This window comes from Erythrolamprus reginae, chromosome 7 (assembly GCF_031021105.1).
Source record: "Erythrolamprus reginae isolate rEryReg1 chromosome 7, rEryReg1.hap1, whole genome shotgun sequence".
Taxonomy (NCBI): Eukaryota; Metazoa; Chordata; class Lepidosauria; order Squamata; family Dipsadidae; genus Erythrolamprus; species Erythrolamprus reginae.
The window spans coordinates 74,677,049-74,704,959 of record NC_091956.1 but is presented as its reverse complement, the minus strand read 5'-3'; the positions used below and the strand labels follow the sequence as shown (position 1 = coordinate 74,704,959).

General features: G+C 38.2%; 1 protein-coding gene across 1 annotated transcript in view; it reads right to left on the bottom strand.

The window, feature by feature from the left end:
- Positions 1 to 364: 364 nt before the first annotated feature.
- Positions 365 to 27,911, bottom strand: part of ZGRF1 (zinc finger GRF-type containing 1) — a 41,693-nt gene continuing 14,146 nt past the window's right edge. The window contains exons 11-26 of the mRNA XM_070757873.1: positions 24,386 to 24,518; positions 23,735 to 23,910; positions 22,726 to 22,913; positions 21,081 to 21,220; positions 19,558 to 19,704; positions 17,785 to 17,896; positions 17,400 to 17,653; positions 14,582 to 14,741; positions 11,394 to 11,471; positions 9,421 to 9,568; positions 7,419 to 7,546; positions 6,843 to 6,966; positions 4,953 to 5,129; positions 3,739 to 3,873; positions 2,734 to 2,995; positions 365 to 788 (exon numbers count right to left, since the gene is read on the bottom strand). Of these exons, the coding sequence (XP_070613974.1) occupies positions 637 to 788; positions 2,734 to 2,995; positions 3,739 to 3,873; positions 4,953 to 5,129; positions 6,843 to 6,966; positions 7,419 to 7,546; positions 9,421 to 9,568; positions 11,394 to 11,471; positions 14,582 to 14,741; positions 17,400 to 17,653; positions 17,785 to 17,896; positions 19,558 to 19,704; positions 21,081 to 21,220; positions 22,726 to 22,913; positions 23,735 to 23,910; positions 24,386 to 24,518 (2,514 nt within the window). The 3' untranslated portion in view covers positions 365 to 636. The remainder of the gene's footprint in view (positions 789 to 2,733; positions 2,996 to 3,738; positions 3,874 to 4,952; positions 5,130 to 6,842; positions 6,967 to 7,418; positions 7,547 to 9,420; positions 9,569 to 11,393; positions 11,472 to 14,581; positions 14,742 to 17,399; positions 17,654 to 17,784; positions 17,897 to 19,557; positions 19,705 to 21,080; positions 21,221 to 22,725; positions 22,914 to 23,734; positions 23,911 to 24,385; positions 24,519 to 27,911) is intronic.

Here is a 27,911-nt window from a genome sequence, read left to right as displayed (position 1 = left end):
TATGGCTAATATGTAAGAGATGCTTAGTTTGAATTCCTGCTTGAAGTTAGGAAGCTAGAAGTGGGTAGATTAAAGAATCCCTTCTGACACAGTGATACTAAGTGATATAATTGTAAGAGGAGAAAAAAAGCCAAGTATGGACTTTCTTTCCAATGATCTGACACAACTGATTGCAGAAAGTAGCTATCTATTCCTGTGAGCCGCCCCGAGTCTTCAGAGAAGGGCGGCATGCAAATCTAAATAATAATAATAATAATAATAATAATAATAATAATAATAATAATAATAATAATATTGTAATAGACAAAACTAATCCTTTATTTATGAATAAATTTCTGTCCTATTGAAAAACGCATCAAAAATATTTTAAATACGTGTTTATTTATTGCCATGGTATTTATTGAGCAATTCAAGAATTAAAACAGCAGTATATGTAAAAAAAAATTTATTTTCATGAAATGTACAGTTCTTAGTAAGTTAGTTTTCACTAGAAATTACTTTGTTATAAGGTTATTTATTATAGTTAAACTTTTAAAAAAACCATTAATGCATTAACAGTATTATTGGAGGCACTTAAAATATAAAAACTGTAATTCTTGATTTTCAAGAGGAAATCGTCGTTATAATTCAGTATAGTTATGTGTTTGTTTTTTGAGAAACTGATTCATTTTTAGACTTTTTCTTTTTCATCGTGGCTTCTTCTTCCATCTTTCTCTTGAAATAAGATTTAACAATATCATTGAGTTGTTGCTCACATTGGTTAGCATGCTGTAATCCATTTTTCCTCCCTATAAATAGCAGAATAGTGTATTTATACATTAGCAGTTAAACTTTAAACACACTGGCCTGTGTACATGATAGATATAGTGATGACTTTAAAGGGAGACAATTTAAAATTGTAAAGAAGGGGTCCCCAATCCCCGAGCCATGCAAGCGGTGGGCAAGCGTGCACAGCTCTATTTATACGAGCGATGTGTGCATTTCCTTTCTGCTCGCACAACTGAAGTTGCATGTGCTCCTGTACGCACCTACTGCTCACAAAGAACCACCTCCACTTCCTCACCAGTCTGCCAAGTTGTAAACTAGTGGTTTCAAACCTTTTTTGGTGATGCCCCACCTAAGCATCTCTGAAATCCTGATGCCCTGTTCACGTGATATATTATTATTATTATTATTATTATTATTATTATTATTATTATTATTATTTATTAGATTTGTATGCCGCCCCTCTCTGCAGACTCTAGATATAATTCTTACTATTCTGTACAGTGATCCCTTGTTTATCGCGGGGGTTACGTTCCAGGACCAACCGCGATAAACAAAAAAACGCAAAGTAGGGACACGAGGCTTTTTTGAAATATGAAAGGGTTGCCGCTTCCTTGAAAGCGTTCAGGGCTCCGGAGGGAAAGAAAGAAGGTTCAGGGATCCAGAGGGGAAGAAAGAAAGTGCCCGCCTTGCTTCCCATCATCCCATCCAGAACAGAAAAGCCACCAAGGCAGAGGACATTGAGCCTTCCGCTTCCCCCTCGGCTCCACCACAGCCTCATGCCAACCGGGCAGCCCTAGAATCCCAGTCACCAAGGCCTCCCCCCCCGCTTCATTCTGACACGCCGAGGCAGAGGACGGTGAGCCTTCTGCTTCCCCCTCGGCTCCACCACAGCCTCCTGCCCACCGGGCAGCCCTAGAATTCCGGCCACCAAGCCCCCCCCCCCGCTTCATTCTGACACACCGAGGCAGAGGACGGTGAGCCTTCCACTTCATCCTCAGCTCCGCCACAGCCTCCCAACTTCCAGGCAGCTCTAGAATCCCGGCAGACAGAGCGAACCCCTGACTACGCATGCGCATATGCCTCTCACAGAAATCCACGATGCACTGAAGCCACGAGCTGTGAATTGCAAAGTGGTGAGGGATCACTGTACTCCTCTAGGCGGAGGAAACCTAAAAGGCCATTGACTTGTTTTAAACTAGGTTCTAATTGCCCCCATTAAAAATCAAATTGCCCCTCTGTGGGCCCAGTGTTTGGAACCACTGTTGTAAACTGTTGTATCACCTTGAGCACAGAGAGCTTGGGTCAAGTTTCTGGTGGATCAAAAAACTTGAATGCAATTTTACCCAGCCATTCCCTCTCTAATCAGACTATGTCAATAACTATTGTAAAAATAATATTGGAGTGGTGTCCAGTGTTCCCTCTAATTTTTTTGGGGGGTGGGCGGAAAAGTATAGTGTCTGAGCGGCAGTCCCTTTGGGACTGGGCAGCACAGAAATAATAAACAAACAAACAAACAAACAAATAAAAAACCCACCCTGTTTTGCCTCAGAGAATTTCAAAATAAAATACTGTACTGTGTGTCTATAACAGTGAGCTCATAATAGGGCAACTCTATCAATATCAAAATGCCACTTAAATAGTTGAGCTAGTTTCAAACTAGATTTTGATTTTCTTTCTCTCTTCCTTACTCCCATTCTTTTTCTTTCTCTTTTCCTTCCTCTCTTTTTTCTATCTGTTTCTCTCTCTTCCTCTCTCTCTCCTTCCCTCTCACTCTTTCCCTCTCGGCTTCTGGGCAGGTTTGGAAAACTCTGAGTTGATGATGATTTTTAAGTGAGCGATTGCTCACTGCTCAGCTTAGAGGGAACTATGGTGGTGTCCCCCCCATTTCTTGCATTTCAAAGATCAGTCAGACTATAAATATAATGAATACATGAGTAATTTGTATTTTAAAATATCTTACTTTACCTGTGCAGTGCTGAATAACACTTCCCCATAATTTGTTCTTCCTTAAACAGTTTAGATTTCCGACTATAAATAAATGTCTCTTTCCTCTAGTCAGAGCCACATTCACTCTCTTTTCTGAATCTATGAAGCCAACTTGTCTCGTCCTTACGCAAGATAAAACAATTATTTCTTTCTCTGCTCCCTGAAAAGCATCTACTGTGGACACCTGGACGGTTTTTATTTGGGCAGCATCCATGTGTATGGAACCAAACAAGTTACAGATCTGAGAAAAGAAACAGATGAAATCCATGACAGTCTACACCTTTGTATAAGATTGAATAAAATTTATTTATTTATTAGATTTGTATGCCACCCCTCTCCATAGACTCGGGGCAGCTAACAATAATGAAACAATATGAACAAATCTAATAAAGTTAATTTAAATAACCCTTATTTAAGAAACCAATCATACACACAGACATACCATGCATAAATTTTATAAGCCTAGGGGAAGGGAATATCTCAATTCCCCCATGCCTGATGACAGAGTTTACAAAAGGCAAGGAGGGTGGGGGCAACTCTGATCTCTGGGGGGAGTTGGTTCCAGAGGGTCGGGGCTGCCACAGAGAAGGCTCTTCCCCTGGGTCCTGCCAAACGGCATTGTTTAGTCGACGGGACCCGGAGAAGGCCAACTCTGTGGGACCTAACTGGTCGCTGGGATGAATAAAATTATGGGTAATAATGTATGCTTTTTAAAATGTCTACCACTGGAGCAGGTTGAAAAAAACTCATTAAAAACACCAATATTAATGAAAACTTTTATGGTTATGGGAGAAGCACTACATTCAAAATTGAGATACTAAACTACAAGTTTTTAATTTATAGTGTACAGTATTTTAAACAGAATCATCTCTGATAAATTCCCAATTAGTTTACAGCAAATTGAAACGGAGAGTATTTTGTTTGAAAAACATCAAATTGATGATATCCAAAACTACTGGAATTGTTTTGGTGACTAAAACATACCTTGCTCATTTGGGATTTGTAGAGAGTTATCACCCCAATCATAGATCCTTCCACTCCGCTGGCGATCAGAGATTGTATTAACTTGACAATGAAAAGCGATTCTGCCATATTGTAGAAACTGTTGTCTGCCTCGATCTAGAAAACAGATTTTGGGTTATATAATGGGGGGGGGGGGAAATCAGTGATATGATTGTTAGGCAGAATAATGAAATGTAGTACTATTGACTTAAGACTTTTTATTAAGTTACATTTATCATAGGTCTGCCACTGGAATGCTCAATTAAATGAGACTGAGAGAAGTGCTCTAGGAGGAAGCTCATTTGTATGAATTAACAATTTTAGCCATGAGTGTATGAAACATAGAAACATAGAAGTCTGACGGCATAAAAAGACCTCATGGTCCATCTAGTCTGCCCTTATACTATTTTCTGTATTTTATCTTAGGATGGATATATATTTATCCCAGGCATGTTTAAATTCAGTTACTGTGGATTTATCTACCACGTCTGCTGGAAGTTTGTTCCAAGGATCTACTACTCTTTCAGTAAAATTATATTTTCTCATGTTGCTTTTGATCTTTCCCCCAACTAACTTCAAATTGTGTCCCCTTGTTCTTCTGTTCACTTTCCTATTAAAAACACTTCCCTCCTGGACCTTATTTAACCCTTTAACATATTTAAATGTTTCGATAATGTCCCCCCTTTTCCTTCTGTCCTCCAGACTATACAGATTGAGTTCATGAAGTCTTTTCTGATAAGTTTTATGCTTAAGATCTTCCACCATTCTTGTAGCCCGTCTTTGGACCCGTTCAATTTTGTCAATATCTTTTTGTAGGTGAGGTCTCCAGAACTGAACACAGTATTCCAAATGTGGTCTCACCAGCATTCTATATAGCGGGATCATAATCTCCCTCTTCCTGCTTGTTATATCTCTAGCTATGCAGCCAAGCATCCTACTTGCTTTCCCTACTGCCTGACTGCACTGTTCACCCAGAAATCACTACCCCTAAATCCTTTTCTTTTGAAGTATTTGCTAACACAGAACGGAGAAATTCCATGGATATGTCATGCTCAGGATACAATTACTTCATGGATATCTCTTTTACAAATTCTACAAGTCCTAAACAATTTGGTTTACAAAAGAACATGAAAACCACACATTCTTAACTCTAATCTTAAATTAATTTCTTATCTTAAATTAATGCAATAACTTACTTGTTCTGATCCATTAACATTATAAAAACACAATGTTGGTAGCCAATCCAAGAGAGGACTTCGATCTGTTTCAGAAATTCCATTCAACATAATTCCTTCATAAAACAGCTCATTGGTTATAGCAGCAATAACAGGGTGACAACGATACTGTGTTCTAAGTAATATAGGTGCATAACCCTGTGATTATAGCAAGGAGAAAAAGCAAAAATAATGGAAAGCACTGTTAAATAACTAACGCTATCAATTACATAGTATAACTTCAGATCGTGCAGAATGCAGCTGCGAGAGCAATCATGGGCTTCCCTAGGTATGCCCATGTTACATCAACTCTCCACAGTCTGCATTGGTTGCCGATCAGTTTCCGGTCACAATTCAAATAGTTGGTTATGACCTATAAAGCCCTTCATGGCATCGGGCCAGAATATCTCCGGGACCGCCTTCTGCCGCACGAATCCCAGCGACCGATTAGGTCTCACAGAGTTGGCCTTCTCCGTGTCCCGTCAACTAAACTGCCGTTTGGCGGGACCCAGGGAAGAGCCTTCTCTGTGGCAGCCCCGATCCTCTGGAACCAGCTCCCCCCAGAGATTAGAACTGCCCCCACCCTCCTCGCCTTTCGTAAACTCCTTAAAACCCACCTCTGCCATTAGGGATGGGGGAATTGAAACATCTCCCCCGGGCCTATGCAGTTTATGTATGGTATGTTTGTGTGTATGTTTGCTTTTAATAATGGGTTTTTTAGTGTTTTTCTTAAATTATTAGATTTGTTATATATTGTTTATTATTGCTGTGAGGCGCCCCAAGTCTACGGAGAGGGGTGGCATATAAATGTAATGTAATGTAATGTAATAAATAAATAAATAAATAAATAAAATAAAAAAAGTAGGAAAATAGCAGGCAGAGCTAAGAGGGGATGAAATTAGGCACATCATCACTTTATAGTCCTTGTATCGCTGGTCCCCTCTTGAATTCCCTTGACCCTTATCTACCACCAAATTAGTGCTGTTAGTTAACCAGTCTTGTGTATAGATTTGAATACATCGTCTATGCTGCAACTTGAAGAATGATACTGATTTTTTGGTGCCTAACATATAAATTATTATTGTATAATAAAATATTGAGATTTCTTTTTATGCCAGGCTTTTTGTGGTAAGTAATTTATGCAACAATATAAGGATAATAAGACAAACAGTTATGAAAATATACATTAGGAAAGTATTAAGCCTTTTGTGTCATGGGACAAATACTATAATTTTAAAAAATGTAAATCCAATCATTTAAAATGTTTAGGAATTTTATCAGAGACAGATTTCAGACCATTGTATCATTATGGAAAATAATTCACAAAGTGGTCATTATTTCAGAAAATATGTAAATTGATTATAAAATCCTTGCTAACATGAACTGGAACACTAATTCATAGTTTTAGGGCTATCATTGCTATCATCACATGTCTGATATAAATAAGATATTAGCCTAGTTCTATATAACTGTTAATGATGAAAATATATTTGTCTTCTGGTTTATAAAATGTTTCAGTATACAAAGAGTTATAAACTCTTTATCCATAGCTATGGAGAACAGGTAATTTTTTAATGCAGTCAAAAGGCTAAATTTACCTGCAATTTTGAAGTGTGGATTGTTCTTTATGATGTTTAGACTTGGTTTTTCCCCCCAATGAAGAATTAAGATAAGTGATCACATACCTTTGTTTTGCTTTTCTAAACATATTTATATACTATGTTTTTATTTGTAATTTGTGAATATTTTCATCTGATCTACAAATATGACCAAATATGCCAGCCAAGCCTGTAGGCTACAGAATATCTTCCTTTAAAGTTCTAAAAAAGGAATGTTATTTGATAAAAAACATTAGATATTAGAAGTACAAACCATTAAACAGAGTCGATCAAAGAGAGTTTGTTCCAAACCACTATCATGTGCACTTTCAGACCCTTGAATGGTAGGTGGCAGCTGTTTAGGATCTCCAACAAGAATCAACTTTCCACATTCAAAACTATAAATCGAAACACATTTTGAGAATTTAGTTACAAGGCTGGTCATTGAGTTGTTGCCCTGGCTCTATGGAACCAACTACCCCCCAATGTCCATACTGTTCCCACTCTGCTGGCCTTCCGTAAGGCCATGAAGACCTGGCTTTACCAGCAGGCCTGGGGGACCATGAACTAACAACTGGCAGGCCCACACTGTATGAATTGTATGTATGTATGTATGTATGTATGTATGTATGTATGTATGTATGTATGTATGTGGTTATGACTGCTTTATAATCAATCGGGTTTTTAATATGGGGTTTTTATTTAGTTTAGATTATATTTGACTTCTTTTTATTGCTCCGAATCTATTTGTGTTTCTATTTATATTATTATTATAAGACACCCTGAGTCCTTTGGGATTGGGCGACATAGAAGTCAAATAAATAAATAACAAAGTAGAACGATGGAATACCTTGCAATTGGGAGCAGAGAGGATGGTTCTGTCATTTGACTACACTCATCTAGAATCACAATAGGAAACTTAAGACTTTTCATGCACGGAAATGAGCAGGCAGCACAGGTAGATCCCACTACCTTCACCTGTATCAATAGAGGAAACATAAAGGCATTTGTATACCCATACAAATAATGAACAAGTTGTACAACCAAAATTCGATTCCTTTATTTGGTAATTGAATGTGTTTATACTCAAAAATGGTGCAACCAATAAAAAAAAATCAAATTTATAATGTAACCTAATGAGCAAACATGAAATCATGATGCTGATTCTATAACTCCCGTGCCTGAAATTTGCTTTTAAAAATTAGTAAAACATGCAAGGACTAAAAATGCAAGTTCTGTTTATTCATATGATACCATGTTCCAGTAACGTATATCAATAAAAACGATTGATTACTTTATATTATTATTATTGTTGTTGTTGTTGTTGTTGTTATTTATTGTATCCAAAAAAGAAGTGCTAACAACTCCCTCACTTTCTTAATAACTGAATGATTTTTCACTCAGGAATTTACAGTTCCAGACTGTCGTTTTACATAGGATTTAGTTGTATCCTTAATGTTCCAATGGCTTTAGGTTAGATTGTCACGGTTTGTAAGTGATTAATGTCCGTTTGAACATTAACCCCGCGGAGGCGATGGATGAGGCCTTTAATCATTTGTTCAAAAACAAGATTTATTTTATGATAAAAGTAAAAAATAAAACATGTCACGAGGGACAAAACAAATATATCTTCACAGGATAGAGGTAAAAAGGAGAATGGAGTTTTAGCATGAAGTAGGAGGAAGCGATGTTAGTTTTTGGCAGGATATTACATCATAATAGGAGGATCTTAGTAAAAACACACAAAGTTAACTCTTTAATTACTGAATGTCTCTGAGGGCTGGCAATATTTAGCGTGACATAGATGACTTTACTGTAGATTTATAAAATGATTTTTTTAAAAATATATATTTTTATTAATTTTCAAAAAGACAAACAAGGACATACAACACTAAACATTTAAGGAGCTACTGTAGTCAGATCAAAGCAGAAATGCCACCCATGTAAGTTACATTCTTGTTGAATTCAACTCTATATTTATAATATTAAACTTATAAATTAAATTTCTTTATATTTTAAAATATTCTATACTTCTACAAAAGGAAAAAGGAGAGATTTTTAGTAATACAAAAGAAAAAGAAATGAAAGAATATACACTTCTAAGTTAGTTATTCTATATACTATTTCATTCTATCTTATAGTTAATTGTTAATACCATTTTTAAAATTCCACCAGTCATATACTTTATTCCATATTTTATAAAATTCTTTTTCAGTTTGATTATTTAAACGTTTGGTCATCATATCTAGTTCTGCACATTCTATGATTTTTTTAAATACTTCAGTGTCTTTTTTTATTGTCTTTTCTTTCCAAATGATTTTTATATGCCACATTGTACCATTTAACTAAAGCATTCTACTACTACTACTACAGTGTTCCCTCGATTTTCGCGGGTTCAAACTTTGCGAAATGTCTATACCACGGTTTTTCAAAAATATTAATTTAAAAAAAGGTTTTTTTCCCTATACCACGGTTTTTCCCGCCCGATGACATCATATGTCATCGCCAAACTTTCATCTGCCTTTAATAAATATTTTTTTAAATAAACTTTAATAAATAAACATGGTGAGTAATAATCTAAATGGTTGCTAAGGGAATGGAAAATTGCAATTTAGGGGTTTAAAGTGTTAAGGGAAGGTTTGTGATACTGTTCATAGCCAAAAATAGTGTATTTACTTCCGCACCTCTACTTCGCGGAAATTCGACTTTTGCGGGTGGTCTCGGAACGCATCCCCCGCGGAAATCGAGGGAACACTGTACTACTACTACTACTACTACTACTACTAATAATAATAATAATAATAATAAGCTATGCTACTTATTGAGCACATGAGAATACACTTCATAATTACCTTTCTCAGGGAAGCTTTATTGGTGCCCAGTTTATGTAGTTCAATAGTTTTCTTCACATACATTTTTTCCACTGGGCTTAAATCCTCCTTCATCAAAGCAAGTAATTCTTTCAGCTGTTCATTTTCAGATCCCGAGTCAGCATGCAAGCTTTAACATATTGCATTTTTTTAGGGAATAATACTGAATGGATTAGTGTACAAATGAAAAGATCTCTCTTCACAAAAGATTGTGGCTTCTACTTTAGGTGGAAGCTGAAATCTAAGAGATGATCCAGTCACCCATGCCTCAAAACGTAGCATGGCATATTGTTTATGGAATAAAGAACAGAATCTAGTCTGAATGAGCTTTGTGTAAAAAATTATATTTATACACAAATAATAAATTATACGCATCAACTTATGTTAAGAACAGAATCTAGTCTGCTTTGTGTAAAAAAATTATATTTATACCCAAATAATAAATTATAAGCATCAATTTATGTTAAGAACAGAATCTAGTCTGCTTTGTGTAAAAAAATTATATTTATACCCAAATAATAAATTATAAGCATCAACGTATGTTAGAACTTATGAGTTCACACATGAGTGCATTCAAACATTTTTCACAGATAGTAGCCAGCAAGAATTTATTTACTTATTAGATTTATTGGGCTAACTATCTCAAACACATGATTCTAAGCAGCTCATATATTTGTTTTAAAATGAACATTTTACACCAGTTTCTTCCAGATTAGCTTATAGAAATCAAAACAAATGTTAAAAAAAATACAGTGATACCTTGTCTTACAAACTTAATTGGTTCCAGGACGAGGTTCTTAAGGTGAAAAGTTTGTAAGATGAAACAATGTTTCCCATAGGAATCAATGGAAAAGTGATTAATGCGTGCAAGCCCAAAAATCACCCCCTTTGCCAGCCGAAGCGCCCATTTTTGCACTGCTGGGATTCCCATGAGGCTCCCCTCCATGGTAAACCCCACCTCCGGACTTCCATGTTTTTGCGATGCTGCAGGGGAATCCCAGCATCGCATAAACGAGCATTTCGCTGGCAACGGAAGTCTGGAGGTGGGGTTTCCCAGCGAAGGAAGCATCAGTGAAATCGCAGCATCGCAAAAACACCAAAGTCCTTGAAAATCCCACCTCCGGACTTCGGTGTTTTTGCGATGCTGCGATTTCACTGAGGCTCCCCTCGCTGGGAAACCTCACCTCCAGACTTACATTGCCAGCGAAGCGCCTGTTTTTGCACTGCTGGGATTCCCCTGCAAAAACACGGAAGTCCGGAGGTGGGGTTTCCCATGGAGGGGAGCCTCAGGGAAATCCCAGCAGCGCAAAAATGCTTCGCTGGCAACCAAGTCCGGAGGTGGGGCATCCCAGCAGCAGTGGTGGGTTTGGAAGATGAAAATAGTTTGTAAGAAGAGGCAAAAAAATCTTAAACCCCAGGTTTGTATCTCGAAAAGTTTGTATGACGAGGCGTTTGTAAGACGAGGTATCACTGTATTTTAAAATGACCAAACAACAGAATGTAATTAACATTAAAACCATAGAAAAATTCATGTTTTTTGACTTCCCCAAGATTCAGGAGGCTTTCCTGAAGCCTGGGGAGGGTGAAAGATGGCCCAACAATTGGAAGTTTGTTCCCTTACTTTTTTTTGCTGTCCTCAGAAAGGTCCCCAAGGTTCAGGAGGCTTTCCTGTAGGCTGAGGACAGCAAAAACCAGCGTAACTGGGCTACCAGAAGTCCAAAGGCTTCAGTGGTCTATGCTTGTGTCTGTACACCAGGGGTGTCAAACTCACGTCGTATGATGTTGTCATGTGATGTATCATGATCCCCCTACTTCACTAAACTGATGTGGCCTGTGTGTGACACACCCAGCCTGCAAGCCACAAGACTTGACAGCCCTGCTCTACACAAACTCTTGCTTGATCAAAGGCTCCTTGTAGACCCACAGGTGACTCATGGCCCCGATTAAACATTTACCTATAAGGAAGAATTGGCTTTGCAATTTTTCTAATGCTTCCCACTCTAATGAAGTCTTCAAATCCAATGTCAAGTAGGCTGAAATAAACAATAATTTATTATTTGAAATATCTTTAAAGAAATGTTTATCCTTTCATTTACATTTATTCATGGTCCTTAAAATGCATCACTTTATAAATTGAAATGTTCCTGTGCAAATCTGAGCTATCACACTGGAATATCCTTCACAAAGGATAGGGAAGTGGAGCTTTTGTGTGAGTGTATGTGTGTGTGACTCCTTTGAGTCAGTGTTGATTACCAGCAGTGTTGATTACTGATTACTTGCAGTTTTCTTGGCAAGATTATGGTAGTAGTTTACTAGTACCATCTTCCCAAGACAGTGTGTGAAGCAGGACTAGAAGTATAGTGTGGTATACTCATAGTGTCCTGGTTTCTAGTCTGATACCTTAACCACTACACCAAATTGCCACAGGACAGTGAAGGGGGACATGCATAAGCAGTTTTTCTGAGTGGTAAATCTTTCCACTGAATACTTCAGCTTTGGACATATTAATGCTCCTTTTACTCTGCAAAGGGACTATGAATCGGAGGCATTTGGGTATAAACTTTTTGCTAGTATGTATGATTGGTTTTAAATTGGGGTTTTTAAATTAACTTAAATATTAGATTTGTTTTATATTGTATTGTTATTGCTGTGAGCCGCCCCGAGTCTGCGGAGAGGGGCGGCATACGAATCTGATTAATAAATAATAATAAATAATAAACTTGCTACATTAATCATTTTGTCACTGTGGCAGAGATAAATAGAAGAGGAGATTCAGAAAACCGCTCGAGTTTGGTTCAAATTTCATTATATGTTCATAGAATTGCAAGATTCCAAAGAAACTCCAGTAACATTCATTTCATTTTTCAGTTTTTCTAAATTGATTATCATAAGCTATAAGCCTTTAGAATGTTTTCTAGCAGGTAGAGTGCTGTACTGCAGGCCACTGAAGCTGACTTGTACATCTGAAGGTCAGTGGTTCAAATCTCGTCACCGGCTCAAGGTTGACTCAGCCTTCCATCCTTCCGAGGTGGGTAAAATGAGGACCCGGATTGTGGGGGCAATATGCCGGCTCTGTTAAAAAAAGTGCTATTGCTAACATGTTGTAAGCCGCCCTGAGTCTAAGGAGAAGGGCGGCATAAAAATTGAATAAATAAATAAATAGATTAAACTGGTGTTTACAAGTATTCTCATAAATGTGAAAGTCTGATTAGAAAGTGCTTTTAGAACTCACCAAAGTAGCATTTTAGGTTGCTACCCAGAAGAAAAACAAAATGCTGCATTTGATTTGTTTGCAAAAACAGAAGAGCACATCAAGATTAATTACCGTATTTTTCGCTCTATAAGACGCACCTGCTGATAAGACGCACCTAGATTTTAGAGGAGGAAAATAGGAAAAAAATATTTTGAGCCAAAAAGGGGAGAGGAAGAGAGGAAGGAGTGAAAGAAGGGAGTGAGGGAGGGAAGAAGGGAGGAAGGAAAAGGAAAGCAAGAAATGGAGGGAGGAAAGGAAGGAAGGAAGGAAAGAAAGAAAGAAAGAAAGAAAGGGGGAAGGGACAGGAACAGAGGAAGGAAGCAAGGAAACTTATGAAAGGGGAGAGTAAGAGAGGAAGGACTGAAGGGAGGGAGGGAAGAAGGTAGGAAGGAGAAAGAAAAGAAGAAATAGAGGAAGGGAAGGTAAAAGAGAGAAAGAAAAAGAGAAAGAAAGAAAGCAAGAAAGAGAGAAAGAAAGAAAATGAAAGAGAAATAAAAATAGAGAGGGGGAATGAAAGAAATGGAATGAGGGAAGGAAGGAGAGAAAGAAAGCAAGAGAAAGAAAAAAGAATGAAAGAGCAAGAGAGCAAGAGAGAAAAAGAAAGAAGGAAAGAAAGAAAGAAAGAAAGAAAGGCAACTTCAAAGAAAGGCTCACTGAGCATCTCTCACTCTCTCTCTCTCTCTTTCTATCCCTCTTTCTTTCTTTCTCTTCCTTTCTCTCTCTCCTCTTTCTTTATCTCCTCTCTCTCCCTCCCTCTTTCTCTCCCCCCTCTTGCTATCTCTCCCCCCTCTCCCTCTCTCTCCCCCCTCTCCCTCTCTCTTTCTCTCTCTCCCTCTCTTGCTATCTCTCCCCCCTCTCCCACTCTCTTTCTCCCTCTCTTTCTCTCTCTCCCCCTCTCTCTTTCTCTCTCTCTCCCCCTCTTTCTCTCTCTTCTTCTCACTTTCTCTCTCTTGTTTCCTTTCTGTCTGGGCAGATGGCTGCCTTCTGCCTTGGGGCGCGATTCGCCCCCTCTCCTCCGCCGCCGCCGCCTTCTGCCTTGGGGCGCGATCCGCCCCCTCTCCTCCGCCGCCGCTTCCTGCCTTGGACGAGCAATCCCGGAGTCCGGGACTGTGTGGCTTTGCGCCATGAAGAGGAAACGGCTCCGGCAGCAGGGAAAAGTCGGCCGTTTTCTCTTCATGGCGTAAAGCCACCCTGTCCCGGACTCCCGGATTGCTCACCCAAGGCAGGGGGCGGCGGAGGAGGAGAGGGGGCGAATCGCGCCCCAAGGCAGAAGGCGGCGGCGGAGGAGGAGAGGGGGCGAATCGCGCCCCAAGGCAGAAGGCAGCGACGTTGGAGAGGGGGCAGATTGCGCCCCAAGGCAGGAGGAGGCAGCGAAGGAGAGGAGGCAGATCGCGCCCCAACGCAGGAGGTGGCAGAGGAGGCGGATCGGGCGGGCAATAGGGCAGCATGGAGAAGCCAGGGGCGCATTTGGCCGGAGGCACCGTGGGGAGGCAGGGGCGGCCGCGGCTCCCTTTACTCCTATTGCCACACCTCCCCGCCCCCGCCCACCTCCCCGCGGGCTGGCAGGGGGATGGGGAGCACGCGCCCATGGAAAAGGGCGCTCGGGTGTATTTGGGGGTGCACGCCTGCTCACGGGCGTAGCTTACGGGGAACGGTGGGCCAGGCAGCAGCTAGCCAGCCAGCCGGCGGGATGGCGCTTCCGAATTCGCAGCCTCCCCCCCCCCTCCCTGCCTGCATCTTCGCTCCATAAGACGAGGCTGATTTTTCATCCTACTTTGGGAGGAAAAAAACTGCGTCTTATGGAGCGAAAAATACGTATGCACATACATTATTACTGGGGGGAAACATATTTTATGGAAACAATTTGAGCATGATTTCTAAATTACTAACCTCAATAATATTCTGTCTACAGCAACATTGGTAGAAGAAGAAACTAATATTTTCCATGGCACTGACCGTTTGCTGTTAGCTGCTTCGTGGATTTCAAATATTTGGGTCAGAAATAAAATAACAATAGCCAGCAATAAGCTTTTTCCGGATCCAAATACACCTACATTTGGAGTTGAATAAATTAAGTACATTCACAGAATCAAACATATTGTGTAGTATTTTTTCAGGTATTTTCTTTGAAACTGGGCTAAGCATTAAGGAGGTTAGAGAAATCAAACATTCATCCTGAGAAAACAAAACTAAGTATTCTTAGCTGTATATACCATATAGTGATTGTGTCTAATTAGCTGAAATGTAATATTTGAATTAGAATAGAAAGCTGAGTAATGTAATGATTGCAATACAGGTAGTCTTTGATTTATGGCTTGTAATTAAGCTTGGAATTTATGCTAGGATAATGAGAAGATTCAGATAATATTCTCTCTGTGTAATTCTGTGTAGGTAGAACATATCTTTGCACCTTTTCCAGTTCCAAGGATATAATGGAACTGGAAAAGATACAAAAAAGGGCAACAAGAATGATCAAGGAAATAGAACACCTGCCTTATGCAACCAGGTTGCAACGCCTTGGTCTCTTCAGCCTTGAAAGACGGCGTTTAAGGGGTGACTTGATCGAAGTGAGTAAAATCATGCATGGGATAGAAAAGGTGGATAGAGAAAAAGTCTTTTCTCTATCGCATAATACTAGGATGAGGGGGCCCTCCCTAAAGCTCATAGGTAAGAAAGTGAGGACAAATAAAGGGAAATATTTCTTCACCCAGAGGGTCGTTGGTTTATGGAATTCACTTCCAGAAGAGGTCGTGACAGCTGTCAGCCTTGATAGCTTCAAGGCAGGATTAGACAGATTCATGGCTGCCAAGTGTATTGGAGGTTATTGAAATGGATGTCCATGTGCCGCCTCTATGTTGGTTGAGGCAGGCAGGATTCCCTTGCGCACCATTTGCTGGGGGCATCGTTCCCTCTAAGCTGAGCAGTGAGCAATCGCTCACTTAAAAATCATCATCAACTCAGAGTTTTCCAAACCTGCCCAGAAGCCGAGAGGGAAAGAGTGAGAGGGAAGGAGAGAGAGAGGAAGAGAGAGAAACAGATAGAAAAAAGAGAGGAAGGAAAAGAGAAAGAAAAAGAATGGGAGTAAGGAAGAGAGAAAGAAAATCAAAATCTAGTTTGAAACTAGCTCAACTATTTAAGTGGCATTTTGATATTGATAGATTTGCTCTATTATGAGCTCACTGTTATAGACACACAGTACAGTATTTTATTTTGAAATTCTCTTAGGCAAAACAGGGTGAGTTTTTTGTTTGTTTGCTTGTTTGTTTATTTATTATTTCCGTGCCGCCCAGTCCTGAAGGGACTGCCGCTCAGACACTATACTTTTCCGCCCACCCCCCAAAAAAATTAGAGGGAACACTGGCTGGGGGTCAAGGGAAAGGGAGGGTTTTGCCTTCTCTTTCTGCTCAAGATCCCCACGTACAATTGGTGGGCCACTGTGTGACACAGAATGCTGGACTCGATGGGCTTTGGCCTGATTCAGCATGGCTCTTCTTATGTCCTTATGTTCTTACATCTTTCTATTTAACCTGCAGGTCAGTGGATATTGAAGTGGATTGTAATAAAACCTATTCAGTATAAGTTATCCTAAATAAACCGAAATAAAATTCTTAGTTTCCTCCCCATTGCAACCAAGTATGGTTATGACAAAACCCTAACCTTCTAGAGTAGATTTACATGGGAAGCTGCAAGATGGAATACAAATCTACCATAGTACGGTATACAGTTCAAATGTTTGTGACTATAAATGGTTGATAATAGTTTTTTAAAAAATCTAAATTAAAATCCTGAAAAAAGGTTTAGAGACGACAGACAAAATTGAAGATGCTTTATTTAAAATATAGACTGGATATAGCATAATTAACCTGTGGGCTGTGAGGGGTTTGCAACTGGGTGGAGGAAATAGGCAGCAAGTGTGCACGCTCCATTTAAGTGAATGACATGCATGTTTGCACACTGCTTGTGTAAATTGAGTTGCATTTATTTATTTAATTTATTTATTATTTACATTTGTATGCCGCCCCTCTCCGCAGACTCGGGGCGGCTCACAACAGGATACAACATGGCAAATCTAAATCTAATTTAAAATATTTTAAAAAACCCATTTACTAAACAAACATACACACAAACATACCATGCATAAATTGTACATGCACGGGGGAGGTGATTCAGTTTCCCCATGCCTGACGACAAAGGTGGGTTTTAAGGAGTTTACGAAAGGCAGGGAGAGTAGGGGCAGTTCTAATCTCTGGGGGGAATTGGTTCCAGAGAGTTGGGCTCTTCCCCTGGGGCCCACCATCCGACATTGTTTAGTTGACGGGACCTGGAGAAGGCCCACTCTTTGGGACCTAATCGGTCGCTGGGATTCGGGCGGCAGAAGGCAGTCTCGGAGATAATCTGGTCCGGTGACATGAAGGGCTTTAAAGGTCATAACCAACACTATGAATTGTGACCGGAAATTGATCGGCAGCCAATGCAGACTGCGGAGTGTTGGTGATACATGGGCATACCTAGGGAAGCCCATGACTGCTCTCGCAGCTGCATTCTGCATGATCTGAAGTTTCCGAAAGACTTTTCAAAGGTAGCCCGCATGCACACTTCTCGGCCCCTCACATGAATCGTCCCACTTCCAAAGCTGGAAACATTGGGGAACTCTGGAATATAGGACTGAGGAAGCAAAAAAGAGAGAGAAGCTCGTGAAATAATTTACCATGTATTATTGTTATTGGAAATGTCGGATGCTTTGCTGTTTCTGTGTTTATTTGAGATGTCATCATGGCACCAATCTGCATCATTGCTGTGGCCTGATCTTTATTTAGCTGAAAAGCTTGAATAATTTTATCAGCAAGATTCGTAATTATTTCTGGGCTGAAAGCTTCAAACTTTATTGCATTTGTATTCAGCGCTGGTGGTTTAAACCTTTGCTTTCTTTCTTGGCTTTTTGGAAACAATTCTTTGAAACCCCTAAAATGCAAGGAAATTAGAACCTATTTAGAACTTAGCACCAGAAGTAAAATATGTTTCCAGTCAAATAATTCAAATATCAATGAATGTACAAATCTTGTTACTTTTTAAAAGATAGTATCACTTCTTACTTTGTAAGTAGATGTTGCATGATTGGTAAAGTAATTGATACATTTTCCTGTATATTTCTCAAATTGGTGAGTTCAGTGCTAGCATTACACACAAACAAGGCATGAACAATCACTAAGAAAGAAAATATAACAAATAGATATTTAGAGATGAATTTGGCTACAAACCATTTGAATCCTAAGTTATATTCAATTCAAAAAGACAAGAAAGGCACTAGTATGCATACCAATATCAATTGTAACAATAGTTTTTAAGGTGAATAATAAGCATGGGAGATATAATCTAATTTGTTTCAATACTCATGGATTAGTTAGGGGCTGTTGTATTTCCTTGCTCTCAAAGCAAAAATTTTCCGAAATGACTTGCCTCTAAAAAATTACTATTCCTATGTTGTTCCCTGGAACTGAAGACATATGATTAAATAATTTTGTCTGGTTAATAAGGATATATTTGATTCCCTCCCGCCCATCTCTTCACATACCACGTAAATGTTTCTGTAAGAAAAGCATGTAACTGGGTTTCATTTCATTCAGTTCAATCCATTTTCTGTACTCTAGCTCCTCTTTCCCATTAATCTTTTCAAAGTGTATATGTTATACTCATAGGTGCAGTGGGGTAGAGAAAATGGGGCTCCACCCCAGAGGACCCAATTTTATTTATTTATTTTTATTTATGTATTTATTTATTTTGTCCAATACACAATACATATTGAAGAGGATAGACATGAGGTATTATATATAAAGAAAAGATATAAAAGTAGAGGAGAAGATATATGAAAGGAAGGAAAGATATATGGTATATGAGATAAGGAGAGACAATTGGACAGGGGACGGAAGGCAGGCTAGTGCACTTATGTACGCCCCTTACTGACTTCTTAGGAACCTGGAGAGGTCAATCGTGGATAGTCTAAGGGAGAAATGTTGGGGGTTAGGGGTTGACACTATTGAGTCCGGCAATGAGTTCCACGCTTCGACAACTCGATTGTTAAAGTCATATTTTTTACAGTCAAGTTTGGAGCGGTTAATATTAAGTTTGAATTTGTTGCGTGCTCTTGTGTTGTTGCGGTTGAAGCTGAAGTAGTCATTGACAGGCAGGACGTTGCAGCATATGATCTTGTGGGCAATACTTAGATCGTGTTTTAGGCGTCACGGTTCTAAGCTTGCAAGACCTAGGATTGATAGTCTACGTAGGGCATTCTGTTTCGAGTGGAGGAGTTAAGGGCTCTTCCGGTGAAGTATCTTTGGACATTTTCTAGGGTGTTGATGTCCAAGATGTGGTATGGGTTCCAGACAGATGAACTGTATTCAAGGATTGGTCTGGTAAAAGTTTTGCAGGCTCTGGTGAGTAGTGTGAATTTGCACTGAAAGATGTTGAAAGAAAATGCAGGGCATCCTGCATAAGCCATGCCCACAGTGTGGTAGTAAAAAATTTGGTAGCCCTTCACTGGTTATACTTGAGTTTAATCTAAGTTGTAAAAATATTTAATTTTCTCAAGATGACCATGAATTAAGATAATTTTCAAGAAAACATATTACACTTGCAGCAAAATATCCTGTGGATAAGTAAAATATTTTGGCTGTTTAGATTTTCCCACTTACCAAATGCCCCGAACTAAGATTTCCCACTGTCTTTTAAAGAGCTGATCAGATTCAATGATAATTTTTCCAGTAAAAGCTGTTAGAATTCCGTTTTGTGGCATATTAGAGAGTTAGTCATATTTTGAATAATCTATTCTAAAACCTTACAGAGGGAAAAAACATTAAGCAGAAACTTACTATCTGAGCGCCAATTTGATGGGCTATAACCATTAAGAGGCTCCAACTCCACTTCATTATTAGAGGATGGTCCAAAGAAAACGCTATACGCAATGAAAGTGTCCATGGGTTCAAAGTTCAAAGTCTTGGAAACAACCCAAATATCATCTGCCAACATAGTAGTACATACATTGCATAAGTTATACCAATCAATCAATTTTGCAATTCAGAAGTAAAGCTACAATTGAAACTTTGAAAAAAAAAGTTATTTTCCTTTTTTATTTTCTATGTCTTTGTGCTGAAAAAACAAAAACATCGTTGTTATTGTTGTTGTTGTTGTTGTTATTATTATTATTATTATTTATTAGATTTGTATGCTGCCTCTCTCCGAAGACTCAGGGCGACTACCAACAGTAATAAGAAACAGTGTAACAATGGGACAGATCTAATAATAAAAAATATTCCTTCTCTTAACCAGGAATGCATTGTATAAATATCTATTTTCATATTAAGTAATTTCATATTATTAAGAGTGCTATTTGAAAAACCATTCTCTGAAAGATATTTTAAATTTTATCATGTATATGACTTATTTGATTATGCACAGAAACAGTCATTCCCAATTATTTCTCTATATAAAGATATAATATTTATGTTTTACAGACCTATAATTTAAAATTCTAAGCCACCTTTCTGAGGATTTTAAACCATTTTGAAAGACATGACCAACACTACTCTTGCTGTATACTGAAGCCCATAGAGCCCCATTTGCTTATGTGACCCCTATGACAATCATTAAGTGTTGTATCTCATGATTCTTGACAAATGTATATTTTCTTTTATATGCACTGAGAGCATAGACCAGTGATAGCGAACCTATGGTATGGGTGCCACAGGTGTCACGTAGAGCCATATCTGCTGGCATGTGAGCCGTTGCCCTAGCTCAGCTCCAGCGTGCATGTGTACGCCGGCCAGCTGATTTTTGGCTCACACAGAGGCTCTGGGAGGGCGTTTTCTGGCTTCCAGAGAGCTTCTGGGGGGTGGGGGAGGGTGTTTTTACCCTCCCCCAGCTCCAGGGAAGCCTTTGGAGCCTGGGGATGGTGATACACGAGCCTACTGGGCCCATCAGAAGTTAGGAAACAGGCCGTTTGCAGCCTCCAGACGGCCTCTGGGTGGTGGGGGAAGCTGTTTTTCCCTCCCCAAGCACTGAATTATGGGTGTGGGCACTTGTGTATGTATGCGTGATAGCATGCACCCAAGCTCTTTTGGCACCCAAGGAAAAAAAGGTTCACCATCACTATCATAGACAAATTCCTTGTGTGTCCAATCGCACTTGGCCAATAAAAATTATGTTCTGTTCTGTTCTATTCTTATATTGTAAATTATTTCTTACATTATTATTTGTATGTTTTTGGTTGCGGAATGCTACCAGTCATTTAGATTGAGTCAATTTACAAATAAATATATTGTAACATAATGTAATGAAACAAAATGTAATGTAACATAAATTTTCTTTAGTCTCAGAGGTTTTCAAATTTACCAACCTTTGCTATATGTAGAGGAATGCTCTTTCCGGTTCAGTTTAAGAAATAATTTCCTCTTAGAGTCACAGTCCAAGCTAGCCTTTGCAATATTACATCTCTTCATCTTACCAAATTGTTTTCTGTGGGTATCAAACATTTTTCTTGAAAAATGAAATATAAGAACCCTGCAATTGATGTTATTGCTTTTATAAGCAAAGACTAAAAATAGATTTTCATGAAATAAAATAAATAATAATAAAACTGGGGACAACAGCTTTAATATTATTCAAAATAATGAACAAACTCTTCATTAGTATCAATATTAATATCAGTAACAGATATTGATTTAAAGTGCTACATCTGCCAGAGAGAATAACACGTCCAAAGAATTGCTTAGTTTGGTTGAAATTAATTTGTAATATTGGATTCATTATACCATTTTTAACTTAATTACTCTTCTTTCTAAATTCTTTCTAAAAGAAACTTAAGGAATGTAGACACTATCTTCATTATTTATTAGCATCGCTTCCTTTCAGTTATAAACTACTATTCAAGTATAGCTAACATTTTAATATACAGTGGTACCTCTACTTAACAGCTTAATTTGTTCTGTGACCAGTTAATTAAGTAGAAACGTTCTTAAGTAGAAGCAATTTTTCCCATAGGAATCAATGTAAAAGCAAATAATGCGTGCAAACCCATTGGGAAAGAAATAAAAGCTCTGAATTTGGGTGGGAGGGGAGGAGGGAGAAGAGGAGGACAGTCGCTGCTGAAAGAAGAGGGTGACGAGAGGGGAATAAAAAAAATCCAAAACTTTAAGGCTTAAAAAAAAAGAAGAGGAACTCGGAGGCAGCAATGAGGAGCACGTGCCTCCAATAAACCGGGTGTGAAGGTGCCTCGCATACACTGGCTGCTGCTACCTGTTGACTCTTCCTTCCCATGCTGAAGATTAGATTAGATTAAATTTATTGGATTTATATGCCGCCCCTCTCCGCAAACTCGGGGCGGCTCACAACAATAATAAAAACAGCACAGTACATAATACCAAATCCAATGCCCACCAATCTAATTACAATTTAAAATTAGTAATCTCATAAAAACAGTATATATAAAAAACAGGCACACAGTCAATCAATCAACAAAACAACATGGGCAAGGGGGAGGTGTTTTAGTTCCCCCATGCCTGACGGCAGAGGTGGGTCTTAAGGAGTTTACGAAAGGCGGGGAGGGTGGGGGCAATCCTAATCTCAGGGGGGAGCTGATTCCAGAGGGTTGGGGCCCCCACAGAGAAGGCTCTTCCCCTGGGTCCCGCCAGACGGCATTGTTTAGTCGACGGGACCCAGAGAAGGTTCCGTGTTTCTTTTCTCTGAGCGCTGGCATAGGTTTATTCCCTGTCCAAGAGCCCAGAAAAAGGAAAATGCTTCGTTCACTCTGGAGTGCCAAAGCCTCCTTAAGTGCCAACAAAAGGCTCCTCTGGCAGCCCAGAAGGCCGGGATTAAAGGGGGAATGGCAGGAAACTGGCCGGGCCTTCATGCCGCTCTCAAATTTCCTGGGAAATTTTTCCAGGCTCAGGTTCTTAAGTAGAGAGAAAAAAATCTTGAACACTCAGTTCTTATCTAGAAAAGTTCTTAAGTAGAGGTATTCTTAAGTAGAGTTACCACTGTACCTTATTAGAAGCTGGCATTCTTCATAGATAGAAATTCTTTGACATCTGAGATAAGTTCCAATACTCTTTATATCGTGAAGTATAGTACAAGGTTTACTCTCCATCTGTACAGGTTTTACATCTTCAAGCCACTTAAAAAAATCACATCGGTCTGCTTTAGCAGCATCACAAGCATAGAACAGACGACCCTGGAGCCAAATACAAGCCATACAATAAATCAATTTGTGTTACTGTGTGCTGCCATTGTATGCATATAAATCTGATGAACAGATAACCTGACCAATTTTCAAGAGAGCATGGGAAGGGGGGGTGGAGAGGGGTGGAGGGAGAGAGAAGAAGAAAGCTTAACTTTATCGGTCAATTGAGTTTGTATAACAACTCTCTGAAAATGCTGATTCAGTTAACTTGGTTTTGTGTTATATGGCTTTTTGGTGGCAGTATAAAGTTGCAACTAACTATAACATCAGATTATTGAGCCAATACATCATATTTATTAAAGAAACTTATTCCCACCCTACTGCTAAATTTGTTTAGTGACTCCCTTCTGTTCATACTATTTTCTATTAAAGAAAGAAATGCTAAGTTTTAAAAAAATGATATTCATTGAGAAAATTGCACAGGGACAAAACCTCCCAACAGTAGTTATCATTCTTACAAAAACAAAGTTTATACATAGGAATCCTCTCTGTGGCCATTCAATTCATAAATGGGGCCTGCTGAAAGTGTGCACAGAGCTGAGCTGTTTAAGCAGCTTACCGTTAAAATACTCAAAAATATTTTCTCATACTTATTAATTTCCATATTTTTCCATTTTTCCAATATTTACTGTAAATATTCTGATAAATTGTATAATAAATTATCTTATTGCCCAATCACAAGCCAAATTTACAACTTCACAAAAATATGTACATCTCTGCAATTCATGTGCATGCGCCATTCTTATCTATCCTAGTTAAACCATGGTTAAATCATTCCGATAATGTGTTTTAACCAGCCTCTAAGAACGTACCTTATTCCGGCCTTCTTTTCTAACCATAATAAGCCTTGCTGCTATTTTGTGGCTGCAGAGAGGTGCAGAATTCTCTTGTTGTTCTTCTTTCATTGATGAATAGAAAGAGATATCCACTTTCCCAAGAGCTTTATGTAGCTTTTTCGATACTTCAAACAATAATATGTTTAAATGTTCTTTTTGTAAAATAGGAAATATGAGATGCAATTAGTGGGAAAACATAAATGTTAATATATGCCATTTCATATTAAGTAATATTGAATTGCTTGAGTCACCTAATCTACTTTTCCACTTTAATAATAATGTGTCTAGAGAAAGAAAAAAGCTAAATTAAAAACTTTAAAAGTAAGGATTTCTTAATGTCACTTCATTCATTCAAAAAATATCTGTCAAACAGTTTAGTGCTAAACATGGGCTACCATACTCCTATGATGTCAACACAAGGAAATGAAAGATACCAATTGCCTTTGGAAGTAATTAGGATGCAATTTTTTGGACATAATTAGGATGCAAATTTTCTTTTGCAAATTGCACTGGTGCTATAAAATTTGATATTTTAAGTAGCCTAATAAAAAATCTTGACTACAATGCATTTTTAGAATCATTTATTAATTTTGAGTAGCAGTACTAAAATTAAAAGCTGGATCATACCTATCAATGCAGTGGTAAAAACATTCTTATAATGTGCTGGAGACTGAAATTCAACTGGGATGTGTTGTTGTCGTTTAGGTACATTAGTATTCTTTACCATATCCTCCCTAGGGAAATACAATTCAGAAGTGCCCTATAAAAATAAACAAATTCTTATGTCCATTTTCTAATCTCATATGCAGAGATTACCTATATTTAAGACCACTGAATATAGCATTTATTAAAGCAATGCCTATTCTTCCAGTATTTATGACCACATATCTTATTTGGGTCTTTTAAAATATACTTGTTTTTAATAGGAAAGTGAACACAAGAACAAGGGGACACAATCGGAAGTTAGTTGGGGGAAAGATCAAAAGCAACATGAGAAAATATTATTTTACTGAAAGAGTAGTAGATCCTTGGAACAAACTGCCAGCAGACGTGGTTGGTAAATCCACAGTAACTGAATTTAAAGATGCCTGGGATAAACATATATCCATTGTAAGATAAAACACAGGAAATAGTATAAGGGCAGACTAGATGGACCATGAGGTCTTTTTCTGCCGTCAGTCTTCTATGTTTCTATGTTTCTACTTATCTGAGTGCTAAATTTTAATCTTAAATACTCTGGAAAAATAATCTGTCTCCAGAATGTATAATGTAAAGTATAATTTTGGAACCTGACTTTGTAGAGCTCTTTAAAAATTACTTCAAGGACTTAAAACAATGACTAAAGAGGCAGCCTTGCTTTGAGATTTGAAACTACCGTGCCCGGTTTAGTCTAACTACCTGTAAGCATTTATTTATTTATTTGTTTGTTTGATTGATTGATTTCTATGCCACCCTTTTCGAAGTGACTCGGAGCGGCGTGCATCATAATGGAAAACAATATATATACAAAGAAATCGAATTACTGTTAAAAATAATTATTTATAAAATCATAAAACCCCCACATGCAGTCATTCCCATTCATTCAATTCAATCATTCACAACATTGGTGGGAGACAATCTTGTCTCTCACAGCCCCCATGCCCGTAGGTAGGTCTTCAGAACTTTACGAAAGACCAGGAGGGAGAGGGAGGTACGTATTTCCGGAGGGAGTTTGTTCCAGAGGGCAGGGGCCACCACAGAGAAGGCTCTTCCCCTAGGCCCTGCCAGACGATGGGACCTGGAGAAGGCCAACCCACGGTCACTCGGATGCATGAGGCAGGAGACAGCCCTGTATGTAATCTGGTCCTAAGCCATGTAGGGCTTTGTAGGTCATAACCAGCACTTTGGATTGTGTCCATAGACCAACTGGATATCAGTGCAGCTCATGGAGTGATGTTCAGATGTGGGCAGATCTTGGGAGCCCCACAATAGTTCGCATGGCTGCATTTTGCACAATGTACAGTTTCCGAACACTCTTCGCAGCCCTTAATTAGATTCCTTGTGTTAGCACAGTTTGCAGCAAAAGGAGGAATCCTGGTTTTATGAATGAGTAAAAAACTGTACGTATCTTAATTTGATAAACTATGACTATGAGATTATCAAACTTAAATATTTTGAAACCTGTTAGCACAGTATTCCTGAAAACCTTGTTTAAAAAATTAAGAAAACGTTAGGCACATACAACAAAACTAATCTGCAAGTACATAGGATGGACAATATTTAGCAGCATTTCTTAACATTGGGAACAATTACATACCTTGCTATCTCTGATTATGTTGGGGTAATTCAGGTGACCTAACTCACTTAGAACTTCCACAGTGCAAAAGTGTTGATTTAAGTGCAGGGAAAGTTTCTTTCTTTCTGAAACAGAATCTGGACTGATAAAGTTTTGCCGCTGTCTACAAAGCATGCTTTTTATTGTCTCTAGACACTCAGAGTCCAGAAGGCTTTTATGGATGACATTACTCTGATTCTCTCTTCTGTATTCTAACGGCATTCCTAAAAAACTCCCAGCTTTGATATCAGAAGCCATGGCCACTTCGTTGCTATTCTGAGATCTCAAATCACAACCAGTTGCGTTGTGGTATTTCTGCCATTTGCTTTGTTCGTTTTTTTCAGACGCATTATGCAATGCATTCGGTGTGGCTATCTTGTCTCTTACTCCTATGGACTTTTCACCCACAAAAATGTTACACATCCTGTCCTCAGGGTCTAACATTTCTGACTTGTCATACTCATTGACTACCGAGAAGCCACAATGATGATGAATCTGTTTATAGATGTCTGCACTGGAATAAAGCTGGAAATCAGAAAGTAGATTATCTACAAGTCCAGGAACAAATGGAGTTCGTGTTCCAAGAGGAGGTAAGAGGATAGACCTATCATTTTCTGGATACATGGAATCTCCCATTCCTATAAAACAGGGTATAGTATGCAGACACTTGAAAACAAAATTCTATTGGTAATATAAGAAAGCATTAATATTATTATTATATTTCTGAAATGGACGCCTTTCCCCAAATATTTTTAGTAGCAAAAACTTCAACAGCAGAAATTACTAATACAGCATAATGAATTACTTACTGGAAGGTAAGTAATTTTTTTTTTAAAGGATCTTAAAACTTTGGTTGTATATTTGGTTGTATAGTATATAATATAGTCTTGAAAATTTTCAACTGTTATATTCTTCAAAACTAATAGAGTTAAACTTTAAAGTACAGGAAAAAAAATTCATAAGAATAATAAGAGAGTGTCTTTGTTAATTGAAAGTCAAATTTAGTTCTTAGTTCCTTTATTAACCTAGCTATAATCTAAAAAAGGTCAATTAGATCTTAGTTGGGAAGACATCAAAACATTTTGCAATATATCTGCATTTCTTAATATTGAATTTTTATAGCTATTTCATAAACATAAAATAACTGGATGTGATAGGTAGAAACTGAATAAATTTATTTTGTTCATGGATAAAAAAAATAGCTCAGAAATGAAAAGCTGCACTTCCCAGAGATTAGGAGATGCAGAAGTTCCTTTTTATGAATAGAATGAATGAATAGGTATGGATAGAAAAATGAATAGGTATGAATAGAAAAATTATGATGCCCCAGCAAACAGGCAGGGATGGGGGAAATTTCAGCAACATTTTTTAAAAATATGAATTACTTACATTTTGTTAGTGATCAAGTTTGTTAGTTAGTGAAGAATGCTCAAACACTAACTGGAGCATTCAAAAAAAAAATCTGGCACAACTGTTATTGCTATATCATCAACAATCAAACCTTTCTTACTGAAAAAGGTTTTTTTATTATCCATGTACAAGTCTGGATGAGTTTTGGATATCAGCAATTCCTGCTCTTCTATTGGTTCTTTACTATTTGGAGTTGAGAAAAAGAGACAGCCAGTAGTTTGTGAAGATGCCCATTGTTTTGATAACAGCTGAACAGAAGAAATGTCAAAAGCAGAAATATATCGTTACAAAAAGATACAAATATCTACATCTGTAAGCATCTGTGCCCATATTTTACAGAAAACAATGAACTGAACTTTAATACTCATTTAGTACCTAAAAAAATTTGAATTCAAACTTAGTAACAGATGTACATAATAGTTTTCTTAA